Source organism: Elaeis guineensis, chromosome 13 (assembly GCF_000442705.2).
Source record: "Elaeis guineensis isolate ETL-2024a chromosome 13, EG11, whole genome shotgun sequence".
Classification (NCBI taxonomy): Eukaryota; Viridiplantae; Streptophyta; class Magnoliopsida; order Arecales; family Arecaceae; genus Elaeis; species Elaeis guineensis.
Genome location: NC_026005.2, coordinates 20361293 through 20377183, shown reverse-complemented (window position 1 = coordinate 20377183; position 15891 = coordinate 20361293). Strand labels below are relative to the sequence as shown.

At 36.7% G+C, this 15891-nt stretch overlaps 1 protein-coding gene across 1 annotated transcript; it reads right to left on the bottom strand.

The window, feature by feature from the left end:
• Positions 1-4043: 4043 nt before the first annotated feature.
• Positions 4044-13287, bottom strand: LOC105056287 (peroxisomal membrane protein PEX14). The gene is made up of 11 exons (XM_010938429.4): positions 13129-13287; positions 11702-11946; positions 11500-11548; positions 10185-10375; positions 9609-9795; positions 9340-9498; positions 7628-7701; positions 7462-7504; positions 7293-7360; positions 5091-5159; positions 4044-4751 (listed from the first exon to the last, which is right to left on the bottom strand). Exons 1-11 carry the CDS (start codon positions 13184-13186, stop codon positions 4251-4253), a joined length of 1644 nt encoding a protein of 547 aa, XP_010936731.1. The 5' UTR covers positions 13187-13287; the 3' UTR covers positions 4044-4250.
• Between the last annotated feature and the right edge of the window lie 2604 nt (positions 13288-15891).

Genomic DNA, 15891 nt, shown 5'->3' with positions numbered 1-15891 from the left:
TAGTACGTCAAATATCATATTTTTGATCAAAATTTTATCAAATTAAAAAAAATAAAAATAAAAATATTTAAAATCCAATGTCCTCACATGGATCAACTAGATGACAGCATTCAGAATTTTTTAGATTGATCCATAGAAACTCTTCTTGTATTTCTTTTATTATTATTATTATTATTATATTTTTTTTAAATCCATTAATCTTAAAAAAATCCAAGAGAGAGAATCTCTCTCTCTCCTTCTCTTTTTCTCTCTCCCTTTTTTTTTCTTTTCTTTTTCTTTTTCTCTTTTTCTTTTTCTTTCCTTTCTTTTTCTTTTTTTTTCTCTTTTTCTTTCTTTTTTTTTTCTTTTCTTTTCCTTTTTCTCTTTTTTTTTCCTTCTTTTTCCTTTTCTTTTCTTTTTCATGGTCTTCCCTGGCCGAAACAGGAGACCGATAGATCCCTCCCTTTGACCGACCATCCGGATCGAAGCCGACACGGCGAAGGCCGACGGCAGGAGGGGCAACCCTCTCGAGTTCGAAGAGACCGAAGTCAGCGGTCGGCAGTGATCGCCGGCGTCGGAAAATCAAAGAGAAGAAGAGACCAAACAGGGGGGTCCCTTCTCCGACGAAATCCGACGACACCCGTCACCGGCAGTTGTGCACAGAGGTACGAAAAAAAGGAGAGAGAAAGAGGAAGAAAAATTTACCTCAGCCTCCGATGATCCCACCGGCGAGAAATTGCGGTGAGTACGAATCAAGGGGCCGCAGCTTCAATCGGAGAAATCAGGGAGGAAGAGAGGGAGGAAGACCGACGAGGGATTCTTAAGAAGGGAGAAGGCCTTTTTATAGAGAGCCCTAGGACCTCTAGTGGTCCTAAGACTTTCGATCCGTGGTGGTTCATCGGAGAAGAAGACTCCTATCGGGAGCCTTCTTTTCAATTTTTCTTTTTTTTTTTTCTTTAATTGAACTTGGGTTTGAATTTTCTCAATTGAACTTTGGGCTTGGATCATGACAACAATCACCCATTATTCTTATTTTTTCTCTCTCTTTTTAATTTAACTTGTGGGCATGAACGTCAAATCGTACAGGTAGGACAGTAGGATACTATTCACTTGTACTGGTTGAATGCTCCATAACTGTGGACGTGTAACACAAGCCCAAATCTTCAAGCGAAAAAAACAAAAAAACAAAAAAAAAACAAGAAAGTGAGTAAAACGTGATGTGCACCCCATGTTTGTAGACCCGTGGAGTGGCTGTAGATATTCCACACAAGAGAGAAGAAAAATTAAGCACTCTGTTTCCATATGAAGTGATCTTTAAGACCATCGACCATTATAGCTGACTTATTAACGTATCGCGGTGTTGGCCGCTAGAACTCTGGTAAGCAGTCACTTGCAAGGTATCTATCATCTCACCCGCTCGGTTAATCAAATGAAAGAAGCCAAATTGAAGAAGGAACATCAAAGGAGAAATTATATCCTACATGCCATACTTCATGTAGCCGCACATATGAATAGTGCAATGATAAATAAACATGAACACTTAATGGATAAGATTTATATGAATAAATAGCTATGATTGATGACATGCATGATGCACGTAGTGTAGTATTTTCCACGAAAATATAGAGGGGTAGCATTACAGCATGGCACACGTGATTCTGTACTAGGAGAGATGGTCCCTGTTCCATGCTTAAAATGTCAAATTTGGACGCAGCCTTGTGGCGTTCATGGTCATTGCTTAGACTCTGCCAAACCACAAGTCACATTAGTACTCTCAAATTAGGACAGAAGATCTCTCTCTCTCTCTCTCTCTCTCTCTCTCTCTCTCTGTCTCTCTGTCTCTCTCCAAAAGCCATCAAGTTTGGAATATTCTCCACCTCTAACTTTTTTTCCCCTCACGCACAAATTTAAAGATGGATAGTTATTATACGTATAATCCAAGTTCCTTCTGACATTTTGAATCTTGTAAGACCGGTTTTTTAATGTTTTGTTGAAGTTTTTGCCCATAGAATATTTTTGCCATATTTGAGCCTGAGGAATTAGATTCAGGATACATTAGTTAATGCATGTGATAAGGCAGTGACGCTTCAACAGTGAGATCCCTTAACATGCCAACAGCAATTTCGCCACCCAAGTTCAGTATGGGGACACCTTCACCCCGGATTATCCTGTTCCAATGCATCTCAGGTCTTTCCCTGCTTCATTAGAAAACGTATTAGCTATACATGGATCAGTTTTTTTGAAAAATTGACTTGCACATCCAACAGACCAGCTGCAACATGCTAACATGACTTTCTATATGATCTACTGTGGTCCATACGACTAGTGTTAGCCTTCAGTAAGGGAAAAGGAAATGAGATCCAAGTCCTAAATTCAGCTTAAGGGTGCCTTATTTTATGCTAGATCCAGCATTTGTCTTGCCACTGCATTCAAGTTTCACGTAGCAGTGAGGCTAATTAACATATTCGTGACAAGTCATCACTCTAGAAGGGCCAATTACCATTTTGCTAAGCAAAGGTCACTTATAAGGCCTACATTAAGACAACAACAGGAGAAAAAAAAAAAAAAAACAATAAATAGATGAAATATGAAGCAAACTATTCCAATAGCGTAGTTATACCTTACCAAAAGAGACCAAAAAGCAAAGTTACACCCTCCCTGAGATGCCACCGAAACGTTCCCATTAGAACACATGAAGACTTGCTCTTGTGGGAGACAACATGTTGGATTCCATCATGATATCGTTAATTACATGAAGACTCTACTCCCTTGGAAAGGATTCTATGCCGACCATGCAATAGAATAATAGGATTTTGACGGAGTTGCCGCTCCACAAAAGCTCTGCTACTAGTGGGGGCTAATCCAAAGTTGCCCGGCACTTCAATGAGACTTCGAAGCTTCAAGGTCTTAGTGGAGGGTGGCCAAAAGTCACCCCGTATCCTATTGCCACATAACATGGAAAGCCCTATACATAGTTATATAATCATTTTATGTCTATCCAGTTAGGTATCATGTTCATGTTCCTATAACTTTTAAATTAGAAAGGCAAGAACGGTGACCCTTCCATTTTATGTTTTCGGGAAGACCTGGAAGCACGTTTTATGGACTTGAATTTTCTGCTTCCCATGCTTTTGAAAAAAATTAGAAGCTCTTATTCAACGAGTTGGACGATGTGTCCCAGAGTCATAGCTAAGTCTAGCTAGTAATACTGCTAGTTTGGAGTTTTGCATTAATAATCTGACAAGGCTTTTACTAATACTTATTATGACTTTTGTTTGATGGGTCTTTTGATTCGTTGCTGTGGTTGTTTATTCATGTAACGCTTACATAACAGTATGGTCAAAAAACAATTTCCCCACCATAGTTTACTTTCTTATAGATTTGTCAAGAGATACTGAACATCCCACAAATAAATAGTTATTCAACAAGGACAAGTAATAGCAGAGAAAAGAGAATTAAAGCCATTTATTTTTCAGGCCCACTTAATTGGCTTCGGAGCTAATTATTGTTTTAGTGCTACGAGGCTGTCAAATTTCCACCCCATATCAAATTACACGCATCACTTCAAACCCCACTGCTGGGAAAATAAACCAGACCATTTATGATTGATCACTATAAGCGGTCGCAAATCAACGAATAGTATAGTTACTCTTCTCCTCACCATTGCGAACTCCAACTATTCTTAAAAGATCTACCGAAAAACATTTTGTACAACTATCATCTTATCAAAGTACCTCAGGCGTGCCAAGCTTTATGGAAAAATCTGCAAACTTACGCTCTATTTTATCACCAAGAACAACTTTTTATAGCCAAATTGCACAACTTCATCATCTATAAGTATCTTCACCACCGACAATTTAAACATGGCTTTTAGTTTTTTTTTTTTTTTGCTCTGTCAAAAGACATCCTTGCAGTTCGCATGCAGCGCGAGGATGGACCAACCGCTGCTTGTTCATCTTATAACCCTGACATCTACTAAAATGAACGAGGCAAACCAGCAGCTAATGTCCCTCAGGTTTCCTTGGTTAAATCCGGTAATTTCCATGAAACATGACACATAAGCATCAAAAACAACAAATAGACCATTTTCTCCCTTTCTCTTACATAAAGCTCAGAAGGTAGTTTAAAAGAAAATGCATATGAAGTATGCATCAGCTCAATGATGCATGGTAAACAAGGGACAAGAACTATTATTATCGGCTACCCCGTCATTCCCCTTAAAAGAGTATGATTAAACAGTGTAAAGTATTTGAAACTCTTAGTTTGAGCTATCAGTTTACTTCGATACCATCTGCCTGTTCTTCTTGTATTTCAGTCTGCTTCGTTTCTTTAACACTGGAGGTGTCCACCTGAACAGCAGAGTCAGGTGCTTTCACCCCCCTCTCTTCTCCGTCATCAGAGCTCGCCACCGACTGCTCATCCCCTGACTGCGGCTTTTGAGCAGATGGTTTTGGGTGTCTGATGGCAGCAGCAGCTTCTGGGATAGCAACTGTTGGTGGCTGAGGTGGGACCCATCTCCGCTGGCTAGGACCTTCACTGGCTCCAATTCCATAAGGGAACTGCTTTGGTTCCTCCATTTTGGGCATTGTTTCAGTTATTTTTGAAGTCTTCCTTCTCCACCAAGCCTCCGAAGTCTCATGAGTCTTCTCATTCATATGAAAGGAGGGGTCGATGCTCTCTTGTACTTCAGAACTCAACCCTTCATCGCTTGTTTGGGATCGGAGGTCATAGCTGGGCTTTTGCTGAGGTTGCTGACGCACCTCCCAATATGGCTGTTTGATATAATCACATACACAACAATGCTCAGAAGCTACGATATAAGAAGAGAGACACAAACACACATACACAAACATGACTACAAAATTAGAAAAGGTAATTATGTCAAAGAAACTGAAGGTGGCGATTTTCATGCATTTTCTTTGGATAAAAAAAAAACAAGCCTAATACTTGAAAATCCTAATCATACAAATAACAGATAATTCGAACAAGGCTAAACAATTGCATATCAAGAAAATGACCAAGGATATTAAAATGAAAAGCTGCATAATTATATTTTAACAGATAAGGATATTATGCTAGATAATTAGAAGCACAAAAGGTTTTGCACAAACCTTTGGTCTAGGAGCTGAAACAGGTTTTGCTGGTGGTTGATCAGGGATTGGATGCATGTCATTGATATCCTGGACATTAGAATAAAAGGTCAAATGGATTAAAATTATTTTGTAATAAAGGTCAACCATAATCCACTGCAGAAAACTAGTGGAATTAACGGTTTCCCCCCACCCCAAAAACTCTCTTTCTCTGAGCAATACCCATGATCAGGAGAATATATTGAAACTTATTAAAGCAATCTCAATTCCCAAATAATGGGTGAGGTAAGAGGTTTTTGTTCTAGTCTGCAGATAATATCAACTGTTGTGTGTAACTACTAAAGTGAACAGGATAAATATATGCAAAGTAATATACTTAAATGCCCCTCCATGCCCAAAAAGATAAATAAATAAATTAAAATAAACTGAGATATAGCAGAGAACTAAAGCTCTGATTCATATTTGTACATGTATAGAGTCCACATAACTTCGTAAGATAGGTGTGTGTGTGTGTGTGTGTGGAATCCATGCAACTCCATAAGTTGGTCTGGATCTTTAATTGGTTATATTTCATTTAGTGAAACAAAAAAAACCTCAAAAGCAGGTTAGATAATGATTCAGTATCCCTAAAAAAGGAGGTACAGTTTGCTAAATCGGCCATCCATATATGCTGAATGGATATGAATATTAATCAGAAGGCAGCGAGAATAAGAGACATACATCAATATATCTCGAGCTCTAGGCCTGCATAAATGGAGAACTAAGATTCAATATCACATGATAGATGGCACATCCAACAGATGACCGTAATAAAAGGATAAACAAGGTTTCTTTCCAAAGATTGCATCATTTTATGTTCATCGCTTGAAAGGAAAAATTGACAAAAACCAGCAATTAGCATATTCACTACTTCAGGACTCTCATTTGACAATTTAATCATGATATGGGGTTCATTCTCAGAGGACCGGTTTTTAACAGACCAATATTGACAGGAGATTTCCTCCATTTAGAACCTGGGAGAGGTACATAAAATAAATTATTTTACCTTGAAATTTTTAGATTAATTTTTTTGTTTATCTCATAATTGCTTTAAATTCCTATTTTAGGTGGGATTAATGTCAAAGAACTTTTCTTCTACCTGTATATAAAATATGCATATATTTTAATTAAGTTTTAGGTTTTTCTCTTCAGTGAAAATTCAAGAGAGTGAGACAACAAGAAATTTATGCTGTAGAGGAGATTCTTCCTCCTCAGCATTGAGCTAGAATTCCAGCAAGAGGCTCAATTCATATTTAAGTAATTCTTATTTCAAATTGCAACTCTGGAAATCAACTCCAGGGGCGAAAGAAATCTGAGGGTAGCACAAATATGATTGCTGTTTCTGTAATTCACCTGCCAATCAAATCCTATTTTTTTAGAAATGCCAGTTAAGTTACTTCTAGTCTATTTGTGGTCTCAGACATCAATGAAACTCAAAGTTGAATGGTAGGTGCTGGAATTAATTACAATTTTCCAAAAAATCATGAACAGAGAGCATTCAGGAAATATGAAATATGGTTTTCCATTATTGACTTGGAAGATCCAATTTGAGAATGCCTTATATCAGGGTTTCAAATAGTCAGAAATCAGATAGAAATATCCAAAATAATTGCTGATCCATTTACATGTTATACAAGCATTATTCATCTACTAACAAAAGTGAACCTCATCAATGAGGTCGAGTTTAAAAAGCACCATATAATTTCATGACCATCACAGTCATAACCTCAATTGAGTATCCATCCTCTTTATGAAATTTAATTTTGTAACTTCTTTTGAAGCAAATGTTAACTTGAGATCCCAGTACAGAAGATAAAACAGTTGGCATTCAGTGTCACAAATTCAAATGAAAAGATTGAAAGCAATGTGAAACATACGTGCAGGGAATGAGAAAAAAATTATACCATTCAAATTTCCCGGGAGGGTCACATGGAAAAAAGTCTTGAAGAAAGTGGGCCCTACACTCAGACAGCATATAAAGATTCTAATGGACCGTTTTCTGATGAAGCACTATAATGGGTCTCCTATAAAAACATGTATGCAGGACAAATGGGAAAGATTGCAGCATTCAAAAAACATGAATATCACTTTCTTTCAGGCGAGCAATTATAGTGCTAGATTGATGTCGTCTTTCTTTGTCTTTTCGAGTTATGAAGATATTGACAAGAGGATGGAATTATATACCTCCATAAATGGCTTTGCATGTGGTGCAGGTATAGACTCCACTGATGCAGGTGTGGATGAAGGCCTCGCTGTTCAGTAGCATCAAATAAGATGAGCAGCAGAAGGGAATGCGAATTGCAACATAAAGACTTTTTTTTCCTTTTTGAATAGAGAAGAAACAGATGGCTACCTCTTCCAAAGTCCATATTTGGCATGCCATTTACTTTGACTTGCTGAAAACAGAATAAGGAACTAGTAAGAAATTTGTCGATAAACTCAAACTGATTAATGACAACACTCAAGTAGCTGAAGAGTTCAAAGTTGAAACTGTGTACCTAGTCGAACTTGTAATTTACCTTTGAAAACATTGAGGGGAGACTTGCATCTGGTTGATTGACCTGAGAAGTTCTCCATGAATTGTTAGCTGGTCCTGAAGATTGCACAGAAACATTTAAAGTGGCAGTCAGCTAAGAGAAAATTGCATCATTTGTGGTAGTAATAATATTGTTTGAAAAATCTTGTGTGAGGACATCTTGCCAGTCACCACATTATCTAGCAATGCTCAAATACAGGAGAGATTTCAGATAAGACTCAAATGCAAGTATAAAAACACTTTCTGTATCGCAATAGTAAACCTAGAAGTTTTAATGCTAGAAAACCACACAATTAGATGCAATTTTTTCATCTCAACCAATATCTTAGTTTGCACCAGTTTTAGGAACCTCGAGATACAGCTATAAACAATTTTAGGCCTGTAATATCTCTACCAGAATAACCCAATAAATACAAAGATATTGCATGCTCACCTGTACCTGCTGGTATGAAACAAACCGTACCAACCTGGCATGGTATCTGGGCTTAGTTCACCCTGTACCATCACATGATACCATCTGGATTCCAACAACATATCATGTGTTGGTATGGGGACGTATACCTTATTGACCTGTGTTTTACCAGGAAGTTATCCATACATGGTCCAGTATCGAACTGAAAACCTTGACAAATACAATATAAACATATTTGGATGATATCTTTTTAATCACCTTTTTTACTTCCTTCATAGATTTTCAACTAACAAATTATAAAATCAATGCCTTTAAAGTTGCTAATGGATTTACCATATCATTCTGAGATTCCGGTCCCAAAATATCAGCCAAGATAGCTGAAAACATCATGTCCTTCCAAATTTACCTCCGTTCCATACTAGCCAAGATAGAACTAAGATCTCGGTTCATCTCAGTCTTGACCACCCAACAAGGTGACCAAAATCTCAGCTTTTAAAAACCATGATTAGAAGTATATATGCACAGACACAAAGTAAAACATGGAGTGTAATATTTTAATTGTAGGGTGACTAGGAGTCCTTGGATCATTATTCTGTTTCAAATTTGTCCATGTCTCAGTTTGTCTGAAGTCTACAAGGATCTAAGTTTGTAACTATATTATTGAGTGTTTAAATTAACTGGCTTGAATCGTCCAGTTTATTCAATTTTTTAGTTTACAAAATCTCTCAAAAAAATTATTAGTCATTCTTCTTATTTGCAACTTCTTCAATTGAATTACTTTTTCTTTCTATGCCCAGGTTAACTACATGAAAAGGTATCAAATGTAATATTTCTATCATTAGCCTTGTAAGTTATTTATTTGATGCTCGCTATCACCTCACCTAAAGCCAACAATGCACATGGAATTTTAGTGATTTTTTTGAATGTCTTGTTTTCTGAACATATTAATCATTACTGACCAAATGTTGCGAACCAACTACTAACGACTTCAATTGCCATCAATATTCAAGATCAAGGTAGGCCATCTTGGTACCGGGCTCCATGCCGGTGCCACCCTATCATTGTGTTGCTATGCCCAATATAGGGCCAGTTCAGCATGCTGAGTGTCGGTACACCCCCCATACCATGTACCATTACCGAATCCGTAAGGTACACCCCCTACTACCTAGTTCGGCATGGTATTACATACCTTCTTCAAGATAGTGGACTATTTTTTTCACAGAAAAGTGTATTCCATTAAAGCCATACTTGGAGAAAATGACATGTCCATTTAATTAACTTACCATTCCCTACTGTAGATTGGATATACTCTTCTATCAGCTTCTCTTGAGAGAAACTGTTTTCCCTTGTGCTTTCCAGCTTCCGAATAGTATCACCCATGGATTTCATCTCTTTAACTTGGACATCCAGCGCTCCCATAAAAGCCTCAAAATACTTCCTCTCTAACAAGAAGAATCAGAAGAAGATCTCAAAGTCAGGAACCCAAGATCAAAATGACATTAATAATTTACAATCTCAAAAGAAGGAATAAATTCATGCAGAAGTGAATAACCTTCATTTTTTGCATTTAATAATTCTTGGCTTGCTTTAGCAACAACAGAAGCAGCTGAGGCAGCTGCTTTTGCAGCTTCTGCTGCTTCTTCAGCCAACCTAGAACTCTGTTTTTCTTCCTTATCAGATTCAGTTTCTTCTGCTACAACCTTTCTGATCCAAGATTTCAGCTTAGGAACAACCACATTCTGTTAAAAGAAATTGTAAGTACAGAAATATAGTTTTTACTTAATCTCTCCCAAGTCTGAATCAGGAAAAAAAGAAAAAGCCAATCAGCAGCAAGGATTTAATGGCTGGGTGACATTGGACATGCTGGCTGGTGGCAAGCATGGCAGGTGCCACTGGCACATGAACTGGCTGTAATGAAACAAAAGAAATTAAATAATAATAATAATAATTTAAAATTTCTTTTTTTGTTTAAAAATATCAAAATTAGAGTTGAAAGGTGTTGTGGCAATTTGTGCTAGGTGCAACCATTGGCATGGCATGGTATGTGCCAGTGAGCACCTGAAACAATTGTTAGCAGCAATTTAAATCTGAAGTAAACTGCAAGATGAGTAAAAGTATGGAAAAATACCTTGAAAAGAACGGCTGTACCAGCACCTGAAGCAGCTAAAACCCCTGTAGCAAGAAGTGCATGGGACCAGTGAAATTTGGATTGCTGCAATTTTGGAGCCACAAGAACCCCGCTAGCAGGAGCAGCAGCAGGTTGGGGAGTTTGTACCGAGGCTTGAGGCTGCAAGCTTGTTGATGATTTTGGCTGGATAGCTGCTAACAACCAGACAAATCAGCCATTTGACTAAGGACAAGAGACAGACGAATTGTTTTCTATTTGCATTTTATAGAGATTTTGGTTATTTTCTTCCAGTCTGCCAAGACGTAACACATGCAGGAATAATAGTTTTTGCAAGTTAGGATGGTGACATATCATATTAAAGAGGTGGCTTCATCCTTTAGGCAAACAAAAGGAGCCACTTATATTGGATCATGTGAAAGTTTTCTTAGAAAAGCATTCATCAAATTAGGAGTATTGCTTAAGGTGGATTTTTTCCTGATAAGTCATTGTTTGACTCTATTATCAGTTAGGCAAGACTAAAACTCCTAATCACAGCCATATTAGATTTAAAATGCCAGTTCAAATTATTCAATTTACATGGATACTAAGAGATGATCAAATCAAAGTGTGTTAAGAAATAAGAACCACACTATATTAGTTATAACACATGTACTACCTTTCTACATTGGTGTAAGCAAAGCAACCAATTAAGAATTGAATCCTTAAAAAAAAATAAAAAAATTTAAAAAAAAAACTTCTTTTATCACCCATCAAGGAATGAATTGATGGAGCATTCCACTTCTTTTCGACAAAAGTTTACATCAAAACGTTATTTCAGATTATCTTCTTTAACCAGGAGTCTGGTTTGAAGCTTTCATCCCACAAAACTTTAAAAAACACATATGCCTGTCCGACCAATTCCTTCATCAAATATCAATCAACTATAGCAATCCATCCAAATTTGTTAGATGGCAAACTTAATCTAAAGTCCATAGTCCTAGGATCAAAGTATCTAAACAAAGTTTTAAAATCTCATTTTCAAGTAAAACAAACAAACATATAAAATGTATGAAAAAAATACTGGAATATAACTAAACAAAAAGAATGCAATACAAACTATGAAACTAAAACAAAAGTGATAAGTTTTAAAGCAAATAGCATAAAAATTCTTTTCTGTTAACACTTGGTGGAGATGGTGATGGTCTCCAGTAGTTCAGAAATCACAAGATTTATTTGTAAGATTGTATAAAATCTAAGAAGCATTTATGACTGCATATTTTGGTGTCAGTACCAACTTTAGTTAACAAAAACAATGCCCTGGATTCAAAAAGCTTACCCTGATTTGTGGTGGCAGCCTCAACACTGGTAGCATTTGGAGGAGGGTCCTGTAATACATATGAAACATAGAAACGGTGAAAAACATTATAGAAAGCCTCCATGAAGGAACGCCTCACCAGGAGAAAAAAAGGTAGTTGTAAAATGTTGATATGTGCAAGGAACTCTAGGGAAAAAAGAATAAAAGAAAGAAAAAATCTTACAGGTACACGGCGAAAGGCTTCATCTATTTCCTCCTTTGTCAGGCCCTTTCTTTCAAGAAAGGAACGCCTGTGAATGATTGGGGAACCCCTTACTCTTGGATGAGATAGAAACTTAACAGCATTCTGCACTTGGTCCTCCCTTATTGGTTGGGGGATTGCAAATACTGGTTCTCTTGAAGCTTCATTGGCAGTCTCATCTTTGACATCGTTACCATTCCCCTCCATTGTCTTGGATAACTCGGGCCCTAATGTTTAGATGGCGCATCCAATGTTAATGTCCAAATATCATAGGATGTTTACTCTTGATATCTTGATAATTTTACATGGATCATATATATGCATTGACAAGCCCAGCATTTTTCCTGGAGGGTTCGAGCTTACAATGAAAAATCCCACCATTTGCCACATCTAACATAGCTAAACCCATAATACAAACAAGTTTGTTACTATTGATCTCTTTATGATATTGGAAGCAGTTGTTTGCAGAAATGATACAACATAACTCTGTGAAAGAAAAAGGTGAGGTAGTTCAAGAATCTTGGAATATAAGCAAGCTTGGTCTACTTTCAAAATGTTTGAAAAAAACTAAGTAACCTCATGAGACTATAAGAAATTTCTTCATTACACCAGCTGTAGCAAGGTATTCATAACCTTAAAGAACAAAGAGGGTGGTTCAGCAGATTCTCTGTCTCTGTGCTATCCAGTTTATCTTGTTTTATAGGTATCACAGCTGAAGCCTCTAGTCTACAAAAGTAGGCATCAAGAATTCTAACCCCAAATATATTAAAAAAAAAAAAAAAAAAAAAAAAAAAAAAAAATTAAGGACATTGGTACCCAAGGTAATTTTTACATAAAGCCCCGATCTTCACCCAAATAAAAATTTGCCTTCTTTCTATGTTCTTCTGACATCCACGGATGCTGATTACCACTTTTTTTCTTTTTAAATTAATTAAATCAGTACCCAGACTCCTTCCTTCCTCCCTGCCAATAAATAGAATCAGTCAAAGGCAAGCAGAGCACTTTCCAACATGTCCCAAAAAAAAAAAAATCTTTTACCCAATGCGTGCCAATTTTGCCTATAAATTCAACTTCTTTATATCCACACAAACCATCATCAACCAGTGCAATTATTTCTTTTCCTCATCCAATAATTAATTTCCCTATGCATCGATCAAAACACTACCGCCACAGCCGATAACATCCAGCATGCAGACAAATTCTGATTGGATATAAAGAGAACCCAGTATGAAATAGACACTAGGGAGCCAAAAATGCTAATTGAGACAAATACTGGAAACCCAATGGAATCGAAAAAGAACCCCTTTTTTTGAACTACTGCAGGTTGGAAACCCAATGGAATCGATGGAACAAGAACTTAAATTGAGACAAATACTGGAAACGGGGATTTGGGGAAGAGAAGAGATCACCTTGGTTTTGGGAATCGCCGTTGGGAGAGCTCGGGGGAGGCGCGGATTGGGTCGCCATGGCCACCACCAGCTCCCACCGCCGTATGGAACGTTTGGGGCTAAACAAAGGAGAGAACTTGGAGGACTAGAAATGGAAGAACAACCACGAGGACTATAAAAGGACGAAAGTCTGAGAGTGCCGGACTAGAGATAAAGGTTATTTTATTTTTTTATTTTTTTATTTTTTTTATTTTTTTATCTTCCAAGTAAAGGAAATGAATTGGATTGGACTTGCTTTAAAGATGGCGACATCAGACCCGGTGGCACGCCGATTCAGGGAAGTAGTGGAGAAATTGAAGATTGGTTTCCTTTGGGAATTGTATTTGAGCTTCTCCGTCCACCCTTGTTCCCTTTTCTTATTAGGTGAATGGATATTAGTTTATGCAACCTTTCTTAAGAGGGGAAAAATGATCATAATTCATGATTAAAGTTGTTGGATTTTATTTTCCCCGTGACCTTGCATGGTTTTAGGTTGTGTCTATTGTATGATGGCCCATGATTACATCAACCCAATACATGGAATAGTGCACACTTGGTTTGTGCAAGGATCAAGTTGCAATTGTCACGAATGGCCGTGATTTGAAGATTGATTTTTTCTTTTTTTTTTTGTCAGCAACATTCTCCTGGCTCCCTTTCCGATTGTGTTATATGAAAAGAAGAGAAGCTGGAACGAGTTCGAATCCTCTCAAATTCAGCAATCATACTTAATGGTCCAATTTGCAATCATGATAAAATCCATACATTATGGAACAACCTGTGATGCATCGAGCTCCAGTATCATTGAGGCATCGTGCCATGTACAACACGATTCTTAATGTATCACCAGTGGGTAGATTTGCCTTTTCGATTGCTCGACATTTTTTGCGTGCGGCGGAATTTTGTATTTCTCTTTATTAATGTATGGTATAGATGGACAGTCTTGTAATCGACGGACAAGTATAGTGATAGATTACCAAGTTCCAACACCGAAGTTGAGAGGATCCATCTACCAGATAAAAAGATGGGCAGGATCTATCACCTCCTTCCATGTGCCGCATAAGGAATTCTTGTAAAGAGTCCTACCTTACAGGACCATAGATTCCTTTGAGCAATTCCATTGCAACTAGAAAATTTTCTCACCATTACTCTTAATTGATCATAATTTGCTTGGAGGGAGTCTTTGTGCACCGCATGCGGCACTAAAAATGCATCATCTTATTTTATTAGACCATATAATCATCACTTTTTAATACATATTTAATATTTATAATTTTATTTTTTTATTTAAAAATTTGAATGAAGAAAATATATATTTTTTTAAAAACCTATGATATTGTATAGCTAGATTATGACATTCTGCAATCAAATTATGATTTCTACGTAACAGTAAGTCATAATTTGATCACAAAATATCATAAAAAATAAAAAATATTTTTATTATTTAAAAATTTTATAAATTTTTAATAAAAAAATATTTTTTTTTCTATAATTTTTTAAAAAATATATAATTTTTTGAAATCATAATTTGATTGCAAGATATATCACATAATTTTTTTTAAAATAAAAAAAATATTTTTATTATTTAATATTTTAAATAAAAAAATAAAATTATAAATATTAAATATATATTAAAAAAATAATAACTATGTAACCTAATAAAATAGGATGATGTATTTTTACTCAACCGCATGCACGGTGCACGAAGAATTACTCAATTTGCTTGCCCACCGATGGCCCACTACCTACATTCAAGCTTCCCCCACTCCTCCACCCGATGTGGATAACAATGGATTGCGTAAAGCCCAATGCATTTTCGTGTTTGGCACTGGACCAGTATATTTTGGTATAACGTACCTCATTTTTTTTATTTTATATGATTTTGCCAAGAAAAGATGTGATGAGATTCCAAGCACCAAGAAAACAAGTCAAGAGATAGGTAGAGTCATTCCCATCCTATTAAAGAACTAACTATAAAACCTCTTTACCAAATTAGATGCTGCCACCTACACCACCCAAGGTCAAGCAGTTTCTCACTTACCCCACAGTAAGCTACCTTGTTTCCTTCCCCGAAAACTCGCAATTAGTAGCATAACATGGGGTGCAAGTTGGATGCACCGTTCACATAGACAAGCACACATTATAAGTATTAAAAAATTTCTTGGGTAATCAAATGCACAAGTGCACATTTTAACTACAAAGTTGTGGGGTCCATTGTGGCCGTTTATCTCGCCTGATGATAAAATAGATGTGAAACAAATCGGTGTAACCACCTACTCTTTACCATGTATTTCCTGACAACTCGATGTCTTGCACTGGGCTCAGGAAAATGCTTTAGCTCATCAGTAAATTGCATATGAAAAATTTATTAGGCCCATGACCACTAACTTGGCAACTTCACAAGCAGACAATCCAAGGTCTGTAATTTGTACTAATTTTCTCTTGCCATCTAAATTGAGAATTGTTTATGTGCATTTTATGAGAACCATATGTAGGGATGGAAAAATATATGAACAACACAAGCTTGGCTTAAGCTTGACCAGAAATAGGCTTGATGTGAAACTAAGCTAATGGAACTTGAACTATCAATTCAGGCCCAAAAATAGTGTCCAACCAAGCCAAAAATTTAAAACACCTGGCTTGTTGGAGCTTGTCTAAATAAAGCTCAGTTTTCTATAGAGTCCAAATATAATTTTTAGTTTTTCTTTTTTCCCGATCTACATTATATCGAGATTTTAACATTTGACA